Genomic DNA, 16,371 nt, shown 5'->3' with positions numbered 1-16,371 from the left:
AGCTCGCCAAGGCTCGCTAAATACAATGTTTATTCCTAATGCAGGATATTAACCATCCCCAAACACACTCGCGTGATAACCTCTATATACTAGTATGTAAGGGTTGAAATCCCTTGGGGATTCCGGGTACAAATAGGACAGCAATATTTAGATTGTGTGGCATCGTATTTTGACGGCGTGGATCGTTATTCATTGACAAAGCTTGAATATTTTACCGCCGCATTTGGTGGAATAGTGATGACAGTGGCGAAAAAATACAATCTCTTTACTAAGAAAAAACACATGCATAGCGAGATTATCATAAATGATTTAATTAATTGAAATAAACCACATAAAATGGGAACATGTTATCGCTACCTCATAAAAACGCAAACATATTAACATGGAGATATTTTGTCATGAGGTGCTCACACAGAAATTGGACAAATAGCAACAAGTTTCTCGAAATTGTGTAATTGTTCACACTTTTATATCAATATAGATGAACCATTGATTACATTTTAAATATTGTAACATTATTAAATACTTGAGTATGAAACAAAGCTTTGTTCAGCTCTTCAACATTTAGCCTTGTTCACTGGATGTTTGATTGTCATGGTGAACTTTAGATTCATCCGTGTGGTCCATGTGATGGGACATCTTACTGGAAAGACAATCAAAATCATACGTATGACACATAGTTTCTTTTTATATGTGCTCCAGAGCATCGACTTATTTAATGTCTCAAGCCCCATCGGACGTTATTCCGACATCACAGGTTACACACGTTACAATCAGGTGTAGTCAAACACACAATACCACTTACGTACGAGCACGTTCGGAATGAGGACACTACAAAAAGCCGACATGGTATACTGAGATTGCATGCCTATGTAATCATATATATAATGTACGTGTTTTGACATTTGTGCACAAAAGTAAAAAAAAATGCCTCATTTTTGCCACACAGTGATATTTGCACGAATATATAATGCCTTCTTTATCACAATTGGGAGCGACGTTTCGGTGTAGGTTCTGACACTGCTTGTTTGACAACAGTGTTGGAACCTACACCGAAACGTCGCTCCCAATTGTAATAAAGAAGTTGTATATTTAATCCTTACTTATTAATAATATGGTCGTTTTCATTCACTTGACACTTGACACAATAACATCGCTTTAAGCAGTATTCACGCAATATCGGGGGACAACAGAAATGGGCTTTACACATTTTACCCTTATGAGGAATTGAGTCCTTCGGCGTCTACCCAATCATCACTGCCCAGACGAAACACAAACACAAAACATTGATGAATACGACCATTACGCAATATGACAATGTTTCCACACACATCAAGAAATAAAATTCATGACTGACACACATATCACATGTTTGATTTGTCATATCACATACTCATTTGTTGAACTCACTTCCCAAAATGTTTTGCATCGTTGATAGTTTCTGGTAGCTCTTTATGCATCGTTTCTGGCAGCCACAGGGCGAGTATTCCCGCCACCACACTCAGAGAGCCAAACACGGTGAGGGGGACAGCTCTGCTGAAATCACCGCAAACCACGGCACCCTTGATACAGATGAAATATAGATGCATGACAAAACCACACTTTTCGAACACATACAAAATACTGAATAAGCTTCTGCTATCTTCGTCCTGATGGAAATGCACCCGTAATGATCCGGGGTGAATAGGTCTTCAGCAAACCATGCTTGCCGTAAAAGGCGACTATGCTTGCCGTAAGAGGCGACTAATGGGATCGGGTGGTCAGGCTCGCTGACTTGGTCGATGCATGTCATAATATCCTAATTGCGTGGCTTGATGCTCATGATGTCAATCACTGGATTTTCTGGTCCAGATTCGATAATTAACAGACCGCCGTCATATAGCTGGAATATTGCTGAGTGCGGCTTTAAACAACAAACCAAAACCTGACGGAAATGAAAATCAATATCCATCCTGGAACATTAAAAACAATTTTCGTCAGATCATAAGTCAAACATGTTTTTTCAGTAAAAGGAAACAATGCCAACTTCCGTGTATGAACCAAGGATTGATTTATCAATTGACAACCGACAACGGTTCTTCATTCTATTTAAATGTGTTTCCTAAGACTTCCATGTTAAGGTGTAACCTGCTGGTCTGCAACAGTACACATGTCAGCATCTAGCACTCATCATGTCAAGCCAATCGTCTCAAATAATCTCGATGATGAAAAAGTACAATGACATTTACATCCAATTTCAAAGCTGTCAAGAATCTCTTACCAGGCTTACAATATGAGGGGAGATTATGGCCCCAACGCGTCCCGAAAAGGAGCTGCTGCCGATTCCGGAGTTTCGTACAACCGTTGGAAACAGTTCCGCAGAAAATATGTAAATAGTGCAATCAGTTGCCCCAAACCTTCCAATCATGGCCAGGGTTGCTGTGATCCATTCGTCTTCTGAAAAGTAAGTTTCTTCTTTGGATAAACTGAATAACGAGTCGTTTACCCGTTTTGCGATCATCACGTGTATATATACCACTGACCTTGACCTCCATACATTATGGGGACGATGGTGGCAAGGCAGGCAGTGCCTCCCAACAACATGTTTCCACAATGAAGAACTTTTCTTCCTAGTTTGTCCAGTAGAAACAAACACAGGCCGATGGCCGTGACCTCCGCGATGTTCCCAATGGTGTAGTTGAGGAAGATGTCACCGACAAGATCGTCAACGTTCAGGGCTAGCCCGTAGAACACCATGATGATCACAAACCTGTTAAATATAGAGGTGTTGCCTTAATAAGGGCATTTTGAAATGGGTGAATGATTTCTCCCTCCACATATATATCATTTTTGTGAAAACAACTATTGTTATCTTACGGCACACACTGCATGGAAACGTATAATAATCACATTGTCAAATAAAGCACTGTAAATATATCAATTTAACGTACGTATACATACAAAGAAATAACAACAAACATGAATATAACCTATTCATTAAAGATATAAACATTATGTAATTTCAGATTTACCCGTGTAATATGTTATTTTGGGGGGATCAAAGGCGTGAGTTTCACAATATGAAACTTCCCTGCATGGCTTATTCAGTTTCGCAATACGTTTCACACATTACTTCCACTCATGGATTCGTACTCACGTAGTCATGTACGAAGTTTTACATTTTAACACTTTATATTTAAATCATTATTAAGCATCTTTATTACGTTATGATGCTAAGCGTTAACTTTACAACCAGTTTAACACTTCCCGCCACTCAGACAGTTTGCATACAAAGTAAGTGTCTATTTTGTTGCCTAGTGTGGCACAGTAATACTGGCATTTGTCGGCGGCCTGGATACAACCGAGTCCTGACTATGCACCTGCATCCCCAAACAGAATTAGGTAACCCTTCTTGAAGAAGTTTTTATACATTATTGTAAGTGTTGGATAACATAATGTCAATATGGAAATTAGGGTATCAATTACATATCTCGGATATTCCCATCGCTATAACATAGACCAACGCAAGGGACTGAAAAGCATGGTTTCACGAGCATATTCATGAAACATTCTTAGGATGGGTATAACATCTGAAAATGTGTTACAGCATTATTGCACCTATTTAGCATCATATTGTACTACAAAAATATCAAAACAAACAATGTATATTCGTTTCAATATTGTCCCCCTGCATGACCTATTATACGAGGGCTGGCTGAAAAGTTCTAAGCCTAGCTGTGAATGACCCGTACCAAGTCGATGGTTTTCATTTATTTCTCCTCGCAGTCCCCTTCCAGGTTTACACACTTTTGCCAGCGATGCTGCAAGGCCTGGATGCCGGTCAAAAAGAAATTTTCTGAAGCCACCCTAAAAAAGTCATTCACATAACGTCATCATTACTAGGAAAATGGCGACCGGCCAGTTCCTTTTTCATTTTGGGAAACAGGTGGAAGTCTCACGGGGCCAAATCGTTTGAATAAGGGGGATGGTCAATGAGTTCGAAGATACAATCAGGGATCGCTAACATGGCAAACACCGATTTGTGAACAGGAGCATTGCCTTGGTGGAACAGGACTCTTTTAGTGAGCATTCACCGTCGCTCAGCAGAATATCCTTGGAATCCCAAAAGACTGAAGACATCACCTTTCCAGCAGAAGGAACCGACTTGGCTTTTTGGGGGGCTGGTGATTCCGGATGCTTCAATTGTTTAGACTGAATTTTGGTTTCTGGTTGAAAGTGATCAATCCAGGTCTCATCCATGGTTACAAATCGGGCCAAAACAATCTGGATCTGCTTCAAAACGGCATAAATTTTCACGGGACGTCAGGAATCTTACACGTTTCTGATCCGCTGTCAAGAGCTTTGGCATCCATCTTTCAGAAACTTTTGCATTCCCAACTCGTTGGTGAAAATGTGTTCAACCCTCTCATGAGAGATGCCCACAACACTGGCAATATGTCGAATGGTCAATCATCGATCAGCCATCACCATGTCATGCACTTGGGTAATGTTTTCCGGAATGGTTGCTGTTGAAGGCCTTCCTGGACGCGGGTCATCGCCAAGGCTCTCTCTGCCACTCTTGAATTCCGCATCCCACGTCTTTATAGTGGAAAAGGAAGGGGCATCATCCCCTGAAGTGGAGACCATGTCAGCATGTATCTGTGTTGGAGTTAGCCCTTTCAGTTGCAGGTACTTGATGACTGCCCTATAGCCAGTTTTCTCCATTTCTGGTGATTTCAATGGGTAGGTTCACAAGATGGTCTGATACAAAGACAATAATAACACTGCAGTTGCAGTTCTTATGTCTATGATTCATTAAATAATAGTACTTTTTGTTGGCAAATATTTGTTTCAATCCGATTGAGATATCCCACTTAGGCTTAGGACTTTTCAGCCAGCCCTCGTAGACTATGACATTCCTTTCTATCGAAATTCACATTTATTAGGCACCGAGTGTTTTCATAAAGAGAAATACACTGTAGGGACCAGACGACCCACCATCAAATACCTCTCTCAAAGAGCAGCTCTAAGCTTTAATGCGATCACGGAAGGTCTTTCTTTATATATCCACAGAAAGTATTTGGGAATTAAGGATTTGCCTGAATATTTTGCAATCGCAGGAAAGAACCATGTTCAATCCTGTCAAGACATTTGATTTTTTTTGCAACGCGTATGTAACTATCCCACACGACAATCTTAAACAAAACTTAATTCCTTGATCCATAGGGTATTTGCCACTAAACGTGGTGACCACAAACCTAGTTACATCTCTATCTCTAAAGATTCAGGTCGAAAAAGGGAGGTTTACTGAACAACCAATATATTCCCTGCTGGACCTCCTCAAATATAACATCTATGTACCATTTGGAGCTAGTATATTTAACAAGAAGTAGGTAGTACCAGAGACACGTTATATTAGTCCGGTATTAGCCATAACAATTAAAGGCTGACTCACCAGTTGAAGAAAATTATGAGTGTTCTAATAAGTAGGACTGGTGATTTGAACATCTCCGTAATCTTAGCTGGTGGGCCATTATCAAGAGTGTCCTTGTCAAACAACAGGTCTGGCAGAGTACTTCCATTCACGTGTGCTGCTTGTCGCAGAATCTTCTCTGCCTCCTTCTCACGACCTCTTGATAAAAGCCATCTTGGAGACTCGGGAACGAAGCTGAATGTAAAGATATGCACTTATGGACTTTCAATAAATCATTAACGTTATTTGCGCAGTAGCGCAGGTCAACCTGAGTTTTAGTTGCACTTCTGCTAAAGTAGTGCCACATCATTGTACAACACGACACCGCTGCTGGTGTATGTTTCACAGCATTTCGGTATATACTGGAATAACGATCGAGGCATTTACCAGTAAAATCCAAAGAGGAGGACAACAGGTGCAGAGATGGCGAGTTGAAGATGGTGCCAGTCTGGGATGAGGTATGCGAGACCTCCAACCATGAACAGGCCCAAACACCAGAAGAGCTTGTTGATAATGCCAGCCAATGTACGTTTGGAGGGACCAACGAGTTCCATAACTTTGGGATATAAAGCATGTTATCAGCTGGTTAAAGGTATGGTTCTATTAAAGGAGGCTTCAAAGGTTTATTGCAACATAAACAAATATGTATCGACATTATATATGGAATCACTGATCTACACTATTTAGCTATGCTCATATATATAGTATCCTTTGAAATATCCATGGAATTACCTTCATTACAGTTGATGTAAAAAATACATTATGAATCAACTAACCGAAAACGAAGGATGATATCAAAAGGGCAATGCTTGAGGCCCCATTGAAAAACCTGAATATGACAAAAGCCATGAAGTTTGGGGAAAATGCTGTTCCTATGCCCGAGCCAAGGTGAAGCACTACAGCTGACAAGAGTGCATGTTTGCGTCCATACCTGGAAGAAATTTACTAAAATAGGTGCTTAAATCTTCATTTTCGGATTCAACATAATTCACACTCACTACGTGTGCGCTGTTTGTCTTTACAGGTTTGTATCTACATCAGTAAGGGAATGTACATGTTCATCTATATCGCGAACTTGATAAAGCATCACATCATCCATACTTACAGGTCAGATATGATGCCGGAAATGATTGAACCACAGAGCAGGCCGACAAACAGAATACTGTTAGTCAAAGCCCTCAAGCTGCTGTTGCTGCATACCATGTTCAGCTGGAAAATAGTAATACCCGTTGTAATCTTTGCTGAGGTTCTATTGTTTTCCATGCTTGAAAACATACCGATGCAACATATTATATTAACTGAAGTTGTTTCTGGTAAGTATGTGCTTCATGCAACATGCAACACATTACTCTTCTATGGCATTTAAGCCATACATGTATGTCTCTTTATGTTGATAGAGATTTGAGAATCCTAAAAGCGTTTTACTATCAATACAGTCACCATCTAAAATAAGGGCTACAGATCGCCAGCAACCAAAGTTGCTTAGAATGGCATCTATGTCGTTTGTGCAAATAGTAAGAGAATTCGTGCGAGCTACAGAACCTCATGGGTGTAAGTTTATAAACCTACATCTCAACAGGTAATATTGGTAAAAGTGTATATACTGTTCCGACTCAAACCCGACTGGCAAGCAGTTGCTTTGTCAAATGTGAGTGAGTGAATGTGGTTTGAGGCCACGTTTCAGTTCGTAATAGCATTCATACAGTATATACAAGATCTGGACTAATGAGTTCTGTATTCATTGCCAACTGTAGTGTCAATATTTACCGATCACATTCACTTTTATTTCTGGTGAATTACATCACCCTCAAGTCAGTATAATATGAAATGTTAGTTGCCTACAACGTACCTCTGTCACAGCAGTGTTCTTGAAAATGGACTTGTCGTACACCCAGGCATGGCATTCCTGGGCGGATCTGTTCTTACCCATTGGACTATTTTCTTTAAAGATGCGACAGGGGTCCCTCACACTGATCCCTTTCTCTATAGTCCAGGGGATGGTGGCGTTGAGAAGAAGCTCGTGGTGAGGTCCTTGTATGATAAATGTGTCGTTACTGATCCCGGGTAGAGCACATCTTCAGAAGAAAAATTAAACTAATCACCAAAAAATAGACCACAGGGGTGTGTTATGGGATGGTACGGACTGCTAAATAATGTTTATTCCTGATACAGGGTATTTACTATCCCTAAACACCAAAGCGTGATTATCTCTTCGCCATATAATGTCATTCTTAAATCATATCATCGAAGCATCTCCTTTCATCTCTCACAAATCTAAACATTGCAAGTTTTCCCGGAATGTGCGCATGAATATGTATACTACACTAAAGTAGTCAAAGAAAACTCGATTCTATCATATTACTTTTGGTTTTATATATATTTGTTGTTTAAAGCCGCACTCAACAATATTCAAGTTGCATGACGGCTGTTTGTAAATAATCTAGTCTGGACCATAGATAGACAATCCTGTGATTGACATCATGAGCGTAGATCTACGCATACGGGATACGACGAAATACATCAACCAAGTCAGCGAGTCTCTTACGACAATAAATTCTCACCCGGATCTGCGCGGGTGGCAGAATAACTATAGCATTATGAAATAATCTGATGCTCTTTAACTTCTTTTAATTAGTAAATTACATGAAAAGGAGATTGCTTAGTCAGTCGGACACTGCACAGAGGAAGAATGACACGTATGGTTTCCTGGGCCCCCTATCTACAGGAAGCTAATCTAACACAAGTCTGTGAGACGTTACTTTTGGCTAGAGTCTTCTAAGCGTGTCATTACATTCCGAATTGCAGCCAAATGTCCTATCAGCGAAAAATGAACCGAGGTAACATTTTGGACGTATTTCATATTAAGTCCAACTGTTGGGAACTGGGGAAAGTTTTCAAGCTGCAGAGATGTTTAAACTGATGCAGAGTCACGTAAAGTGCATCTTCCCGAGGCAAGAGAGTTAACTGACTTTAAAAGTCCAGTTTCCACCCTTGCCGAACTAGGCTGGAATTCCTTAGCTCGACCACAGCGCCACCAGTGGCTATTACGAGTTATGTCCCTTCTAAGCCACCCCTTCTGGACCAATAAGATTCAGCTGTCGTATCACTTGCATTTGCTTCAAACAAAATGGCGGCGCCAAGTCAAGACGATCTGATCGATAATCAAGTTCTATATTCTGATAAAACGAGTCTTACATCGCGAAATGCATCAAATCAAGCGAGCACCATGATTATAAACAGGAAAATATCTGTTGACAACAATTTGGTGGTGAACATGCTTTGCAAATCCTGCAATCGACCGAAATCTGCACGACAGTTTACGAACCAGATTTCGATTTCGTTGCGCGATTTTGATTGGACCATGCAGAGACTCGTTAGTGCAGTCAAAATGGAACTCCATTATACCGGCCTAGTTCGGCAAGGGTGGAAACTGGACTTTTACAGTCAGTTAACTCCCTTGCCTCGGGAAGATGTGTAAAGTGATCCTTGCTAAATTGTTTTGCAATTTATATCTCCAAAGTTGTCAAATTGTAACATGTAACAGCTACGTAAATGTTAGATGGTATCTTAGACTATTTGTTTATAATGATAACAGTTTTCGCAGTAATTTCTCCAAATTACCGAGGGTCAATTCTGTCCAGATCGCCATGTTTGTTGTACGTGCCATGACATTTAGTAAATACTGAAAGCAGTTCCTTCCTGACCTTTTATATTTGCATATTTATCCGTAATGGATACCGTTATCTTCGGTTGGCTTTATCCTGTCGAGATACCTACCCGTTATATGAAAAAAATACATTATGCCTACTTGACATACATGTCAATATCAATATGGAGATTGCAGCGTGAAGCAACAGTCACTGAAACATGTGACCTTCAAGGAAACTGGTTGCTCAATTATAGAAACGAAGTGCCGCAGCTCACCTTACATTTCTGGAACAAGTTGAAATTCGATTTGCGAAAGGTATAATGCGGGTTAAAAATCCACCATCGTGATGTTGGCTCTGTTGTCAACACTCTGATGCATGAACAACTGTGTAGTCGGAAAATTCAAATGTTTGGCCAAGTTCAAAACACGGTTAAGAATACAATGTTTATTTTAAATTTGAGTTGTATCTGCGGTTTATGGCACGACTATGGGGTGCACACTCTGCACAGTGAAGTCCGACACCTAAGACAAATTTGTTTACACCTTTAAATTTTAGTGTGGTCGCTTCATTTCATGTACAATATTGTTTTCAGTAACATAAAACTAATCATCGAATTCTCAACTCTATTCAGTGATCATTGACACATCTATGATTAAACATGTGTGAACTACTTTTGATGTAATTTTACGTGTCTCATTAGAGGCGAGAAATCTGATTTAGAAACGACCAACAAGCACCACTGTGACTTTGTATGTAATACTGGACCCATGAGTCTGTTTGTGGATACTATGGAGTGCATTGAATGTCATGCTATGTGACTAGGCGAAACGCATTTATTGTTTTGGTTGTCAGTTCATTGACGTGTGTGACAAACTCACAAGGCTGTACCGAAAGAAAGACATTTGGAAAAAACAACTTATCCACAGCTTTGATAACAAAATCCTCTTTCTTTGTATTTGTAAACAAACCACAACAATGCAATCAGATGATTTATTACATGTGGTTTTGTATCTCTACTCAATTTGGATGCATTTCTAAAATAAAACGGGGACATCATACCTTACCAGTGGTCTGCACTTAATGTCACTAGAAATGTAAAACTTACCTGTGTTTAGGTACATTGAGTGTGAAGACATGGCTCAACAACTGTAGACCTGCAAATACTGCAGGCATACACAGAAGAAGAAAGATCCGTTTCTGGAAAGTGCCAAATGGTCCAAGGTGATCCTCAAGAATTACATCAAACTTCATCCTGAACCACTGGTGCAGCACTGTGAGCAAACATCAGTTATAATCGTTGTTAACATGTACCAGCTTGTCTTGACGAGTCAAAGCTGATACAAAGTCTCCAAAACCACATCAAATGTCATAATAGTAACGACCATAATTGATTGGTGATAATATTTACATGAATGGATAATGTTTTGAAGGCATACTATTTACGTAATCTTTAAGACGTATTTGATGAATCGTAATTTGCACATTTTGATACTAAAACAAAACTAACAATTATTCAAATATTAGTTTGACATAAAAGTATATATTACAAACGAACCTGTTAAAGCAAGGTAACATGTCACGATGGTTTACAGGTCACCACGAGACTGATGATGAAGAAGTGTATTGTTTCTCTCTACTTACAAAGTATGTCACAATCCTCAGTAATAATCCAGGCCCCGATTACGTGATTGTGATCATGAGCCAGTGTATAACTTTTCATTTCAGGAAGACAGATAATGTTACATGTGAGGCCGTTATAGCCTTGTTGCCATGCCTGAACAAAATATACACGATATACGTTCAAAATGGGCTTCAGGTAATGTACCCATGTGTGATACAGGTGTCACATGTTTGTGCCCACGGGGTCCCTAGACTGCTGTCTGATGAAATGAGAGTCACCACTTTTAATGCACTGTTTACCAGGTATAATAGCAAGCAGATGCTTTTCATTTTAGACCAGTGACAGGTATTCATTACTATGATCCCGAGATCAAACAAGAATGTATGGAGTGAAGACACTTCGGATCTCACAAGGTCAAGAAGTGTTAAATAGAGCAGAACTTATGGCATTAAACACATCGATTATTTACGATGGGGGATGTATGAATGGTGAATATTATGCCAACGTATTGAAAAGATTCCGCGAGTCTATCAAACAGTAGCATCGCCGCCAACTGGACATGCTCCAGCTCACACTACTAGTATTCATATTGCGAATGACCGCGTCACGGAAATGTGGATTCGACCTTATTCACCAGATCTGACCTCGAGTCACAACCACCTGTTTTCAAATTTGAACAAAAAACAACACTGGCATTGTCAGAGACTTAACGAGGAGAAAGTACTGATTGCTGATGTGGGTGGCTGATTGACAGAGAGGGATTTGACCGTCCAGAATCTAGGATAATTGACCTGGGTACCGTTTCACAAGGCAGTCGTAAATCTACACGATCGTAGAGTTCACGCCTTGTTTGCGCGATGTTTACGCCATGGTTTCACAAAGCTACACACACTAAAACGCGTAACCTCGACTACCTCACACGCCCGTAAAAATACAACTGGAGCTCTTTCCCTTTGTGAGGAAGGAAAATCCGCACTGGAGCTATCTACCACGAAGCGCAGTAAAATGGAGGACATTTGCGAAAAGAAATCAAGGAAGAAGTTGGGTGGTAGCTGGTAGTAATTCCGATGTGGTGTCTTCATCATTTTCTTCCTGTATCATTAACAATCGAAAGGAGAATATCTGGGATGACATTCTGGCTAAGTGAGTGCATTTCTCCGGTATTGAACCCGCATCTGTCATGTGAAGAATGTGTTTTATTTTTAAGTGATAAACCTATGCCATTTCGAGTTATCGCGCCTGTTGTTATGTGGGAGTAAACAAATAGCGATACATGTTGACTGTAAATCTACTTGAACTTGCAAGAGCCCCATACGTCTTTGACAGTGTAATATTTGAAAATGTGGGAATTAATCTTATTGTTTGGGATACATATCTGATATATTTGTGAATTCAAAAGAAACAATATGTGCATATGTGCACACAAATGTGAGAGGTCGCGGAAGTCATACTACCACTTTACCCACATTATTTAGACTACACGTAAGTGTCCTTTATGTCCGGCTTACATGTATGTTCCTATATGTCCGGCTTATGTTCCTATATGTCCGGCTTACATGTATGTTCCTATATGTCCGGCTTATGTTCCTATATGTCCGGCTTATGTCCGGCTTATGTTCCTATATGTCCGGCTTAGTGATTAAAAACGGAAAAATTTGTTTCTCCTTTTTATGGCCAAAATGTATGCCCGATAATAAATTATTTTGATCATGACAAAAGCTGTATAATTTGTATATTTTTATCATATGAAATTATCTGAAGTCATAACTGTCTAGTAATACAGAGTAGACAGTAACATACATCTTATGATTAATACTCTTGTGCTTACTGTGAATGATAAAAACAATAGCACAAGGCTATAATTTAAGTGAATTTATGCAAAATTAATTGATGTCTTGCTGACAGTCCATCACGACCAGTGCTTGTTGTTGGATAGTCAGCTGGACGTGGGGCAGTTCCCTCTGCTGGGAGTCGCTTAACGCCCTGGGGTAGTGGTAGTCATTCATGTAAGCACATGTTATGCAACAAAAAGACGGCCCGGACCACACGCAAACGCCTTTCTTGGGTGAATTGTATGACACCGGTTGTCTTGTGAAGGCATCTGAAAATTTGACGAAGCAAATTTTATCTATTGCAAGTTATTTTCACCACTTCAGGTTATACGTTTGTTGAAAATTAAATTGATAATGTTTTTCAAGAATTTTCTTTTTTCATTTCGGCACTTAAGGTAATGCTACAACAACTAAAGAAAGCACAATTTGAGATTTTAAGTAACTCTTTTTTAAATTTTTCAAGTGAGCAACAATGGTACCATGAATAGATAACATAACATGTTTTCCTCTTGTAACAGTGCCTTCAATGTTTTCATAACCCTAATATGACCCAAATTAAATTTTTCATTTACAATAATTACTTGGTTACATACCCCACTTACTGTTACCACTTACCGAAATCTTGACTTGCACAAGTTCTTTCTATTGTGTTCGTGTCTTGATATGGCATCTGTTGTATTTCTCCTTAGCACAGTGTCAGCAGCCATGGACTACAGTCATATCTGCAACATAAATGATAACGATAACACTACATCCAGACGTCATCAAAATGTTATCAATATTTAATTAAGTACAGTTTTGTCTGATTTTTCATCATACATTGTAAAATACAACTGTATTTACCCAGTATAGGTGAATGTCATGTATATATTTTGTAGTTTTTATTTACCCAGAGTAGCCACCCATCTATATTCTTCTTTTCAAGGTACTGGCCAAGGGCAGAGTTATTCCATATAAAATTGTCATGGGCAGGGCCAGGCCACTTGAACACACAGTTTGTAAATCTGAGAGAACAATATAACATCCATATACATCCAACAGCAATTCAATATCATTTAAAATGAGCATGTATAATCATGTAAGGCTCATTTACTTATTTAGTTATTAGATGTATATAACATATATATATATCTATTTCTGCCTTCAAATAAACACTATTTATTTACATTTTTATCATGGAACATTTATGCAAGTTGGAAACAAGGGACATTTGAAAAGAATTGTTTAAAAAAACCAGTTATTATAAAACTTGTCAAGGACATCTATCTCAGGTTGTTACGTTTAAATTTTGTCATGCCTTGTTCAAGAGGAACAAGGATAATTCATTCATGATATAGGACAGATCTACCATGTGTGTATGTATCTCACCTCATGTTGGCATCACATTTTCGGCGCCATTATGGGAACAAGTGTGCAGTCAGTTGCACCAAGTAGTTTAGGGAATCAAGCTTTGCCGAAGAATAATTCTTTGGGAATCTTCTGAGTGGCAGGCATTGTGGTAAATACAAAATCACCCATGCCTGCACATAGTGTTGCATAGATTGCTCTGCAGTGGATATCGGCAATCTCACTGTAAAACCCACCCTTGGAGAATTATTGCAGAGCAATTATAACATTAAGGGACGGTAGTATTTTATGAGAACGCTGTGTTGAATGTTCACGTCTGTCACTCAATCTATCAATGATAGAAAATACAATGATGTCCCAGGAAGGGTCACAGTACTATCGTAACAGCATACTGGCACCCTATTGTCCCGTTTGTAAGACTTGTTGGTCGATGTTGTGTTGTTCACGTTGACAACGCCCTTGTTCACCTTGCACGAGTCGTCAATGCTCACGTCCAGCACCACCAAATCCATAGAATGCCATGCAATCAGCCCAGACCTTTTCCCAACTGAACACATCTGTGACATGATAGGAAGACGTGAGCGCCAACGTCAGAGACTGCCGAACACGTTGGCGGAACTTGGCCAGGTGCGGCAAGAGCTAGGAGCGAGACAGACTCCCTCAAGTGAATGATTGTGTAACAAATCATGGCGGTTTTACGCGCAGCTGGTCCAAAAACTGTGACTTTGAAATTTCCCATCTTACCCTATTGTCCTTCAAAATCGCTGGTGGTCATAACACCTACTGTCATACCTCACAACCGTTTGTACTGTTATTACCATACAACTATACACTATCTCTCACAATTTCGGAGCATCACCTAAATTTTGACACATTTATTTACAAACTTTCGTATCTTAATTTTTATTCTCTTCCTTGGTTCGTAATCCGAAAAGTTTGCCCCATAAAGCAGAAAAGGACACATTTTAAATTAAAATCTTAATTTTTTTTATAGATATATCTCAAATTTACGAAAAGATCATTAACTCAATACATGTACAAGACAGAAAATGCAATACATGCATAATACGTAATTATAATAGGTAACCTTTTCTGTCTGTACATCCCAATATGTCCAATTTCCATTTTATGAAAATGTATCTCCATTTGTATGAACAATTAGTTTAGCATTGCTTCATATGAACTTCATTATCCATCCTTTGACAGTATTCGTAGAGTAAATCTCTTTCTCTGTAGACAATATAACATAGCAGAGCAAGATTCATTGTCCCTGAAATAAAGAGCTAAGCAGAGTAATTATTCAAATCAATTCAGATTTAATACTGGTACTATTGACCCTCCTAACAACAAAAAGGTTTATGCACAGTAAACACAGGTACATATGAAACGTCGACACCTACAAATATAAATCGTCTACTATAAAATATGTTAATGTGCTTGAAAAGTATTTTATTTTTGTCCTCTAGCTTTAGTAGATACAAGGATGTAATCCACAATATGCTTGCTAATAATATCAATAGAAGGGATATATATGCTGCAGTCAACAAAAAATATTCACTATAACACCATTCTTCAATTGGTAAATAATCTCATTCTCCAAAAAAAGACCCGTGAAGATTCCGGGGTAGAATAGATCTTCAGCAACCCATACTTGCCGTAAAAGGCGACTATGCTTGTCGTAAAAAGGCGACTAACGAGATCGGGTGGTCAGGCTCGCTGACTTGGTTGATACATGTCATCGATCCCAAATGCGTGGATCGATGCTCATGATATTAATCACTGGATTGTCTGGTCCACACTCGATTATTTACAGACCGCCGTCATATAGCTGGAATATTGCTGAGTGCGGCGTTAAACAACAAACCAACCAACCAATCTCCAAAATGAAGTCGCCCAAAATATTAAAAAAAACAATTTCATCTGCATATTCCATAATATATGTGAGAGTGACCAGATGATATGTAAACATATACTGTTCAACATTCACAGTGTGAATGAGTATATATGTTAATTGTATGTAACATACTTGAAACACGACCCTTGAATATCCTGTGAAGAATAGGTCTTCAGCAAACCATGCTTGCCGTAAAAGGCGACTAACGGGATCGGGTGATCAGGCTCGCTGACTTGGTTGATGTATGTCATCGTATCCCAACTGTGTTGACCGATGCTCGTGATATTAATCACTGGATTGTCTGGTCAAGATTCGATTATTTACAATCCGCCGTCATATAGCTGGAATATTGCTGAGCGTGACGTTAAACAACAAACAGTAGTAGTAGTAGATCGCCTTCCAGATTTCGCTAATTGTACAGAACAACGCGATGCACAGTTTTCCCGAAAGTCTGTTGAAGTTCTATTACTTTCTGCAGGCCGCTCGCACGAGAGCAGAACTACTAACCCAACATGTGCTCCTATACCATCAGTAAAAATCCAAGATGGTTGTTTCTGACATAATATAAGATCGTA

The 16,371-nt window shown here is 39.3% G+C and overlaps 1 protein-coding gene and 1 pseudogene across 1 annotated transcript; both read right to left on the bottom strand.

Moving 5' to 3' along the window:
* Nucleotides 1–556: 556 nt before the first annotated feature.
* On the bottom strand, nt 557–10,353 carry LOC139476032 (organic cation transporter protein-like). The gene is made up of 10 exons (XM_071259272.1): nt 10,208–10,353; nt 7,302–7,527; nt 6,558–6,661; nt 6,229–6,383; nt 5,840–6,008; nt 5,435–5,647; nt 2,523–2,749; nt 2,261–2,436; nt 1,411–1,562; nt 557–643 (listed from the first exon to the last, which is right to left on the bottom strand). Exons 1-10 carry the CDS (start codon nt 10,351–10,353, stop codon nt 565–567), a joined length of 1,647 nt encoding a protein of 548 aa, XP_071115373.1. The 3' UTR covers nt 557–564.
* Nucleotides 10,354–12,586: 2,233 nt separating this feature from the next.
* Nucleotides 12,587–14,049, bottom strand: LOC139474468 (putative nuclease HARBI1; annotated as a pseudogene).
* Between the last annotated feature and the right edge of the window lie 2,322 nt (nt 14,050–16,371).

The sequence above is a fragment of the Haliotis cracherodii genome, unplaced genomic scaffold, assembly GCF_022045235.1.
Source record: "Haliotis cracherodii isolate W230 unplaced genomic scaffold, xgHalCrac1.p SCAF_3, whole genome shotgun sequence".
Classification (NCBI taxonomy): Eukaryota; Metazoa; Mollusca; class Gastropoda; order Lepetellida; family Haliotidae; genus Haliotis; species Haliotis cracherodii.
This window is presented reverse-complemented; position numbering and strand designations above follow the sequence as displayed.

Bases quoted from the DNA above. Each gene is read 5' to 3' on its own strand.
- LOC139476032 (XM_071259272.1), bottom strand. From the start codon at position 10,353: ATGAAGTTTGATGTAATTCTTGAGGATCACCTTGGACCATTTGGCACT. The intron at 6,662-7,301 runs GTACGTTGTAGG...ACTATTTTCCAG, and splicing joins AGAACACTGCTGTGACAGAG to CTGAACATGGTATGCAGCAA. The intron at 5,648-5,839 runs GTAAATGCCTCG...CTTTACATTCAG, and splicing joins CTCCTCTTTGGATTTTACTG to CTTCGTTCCCGAGTCTCCAA.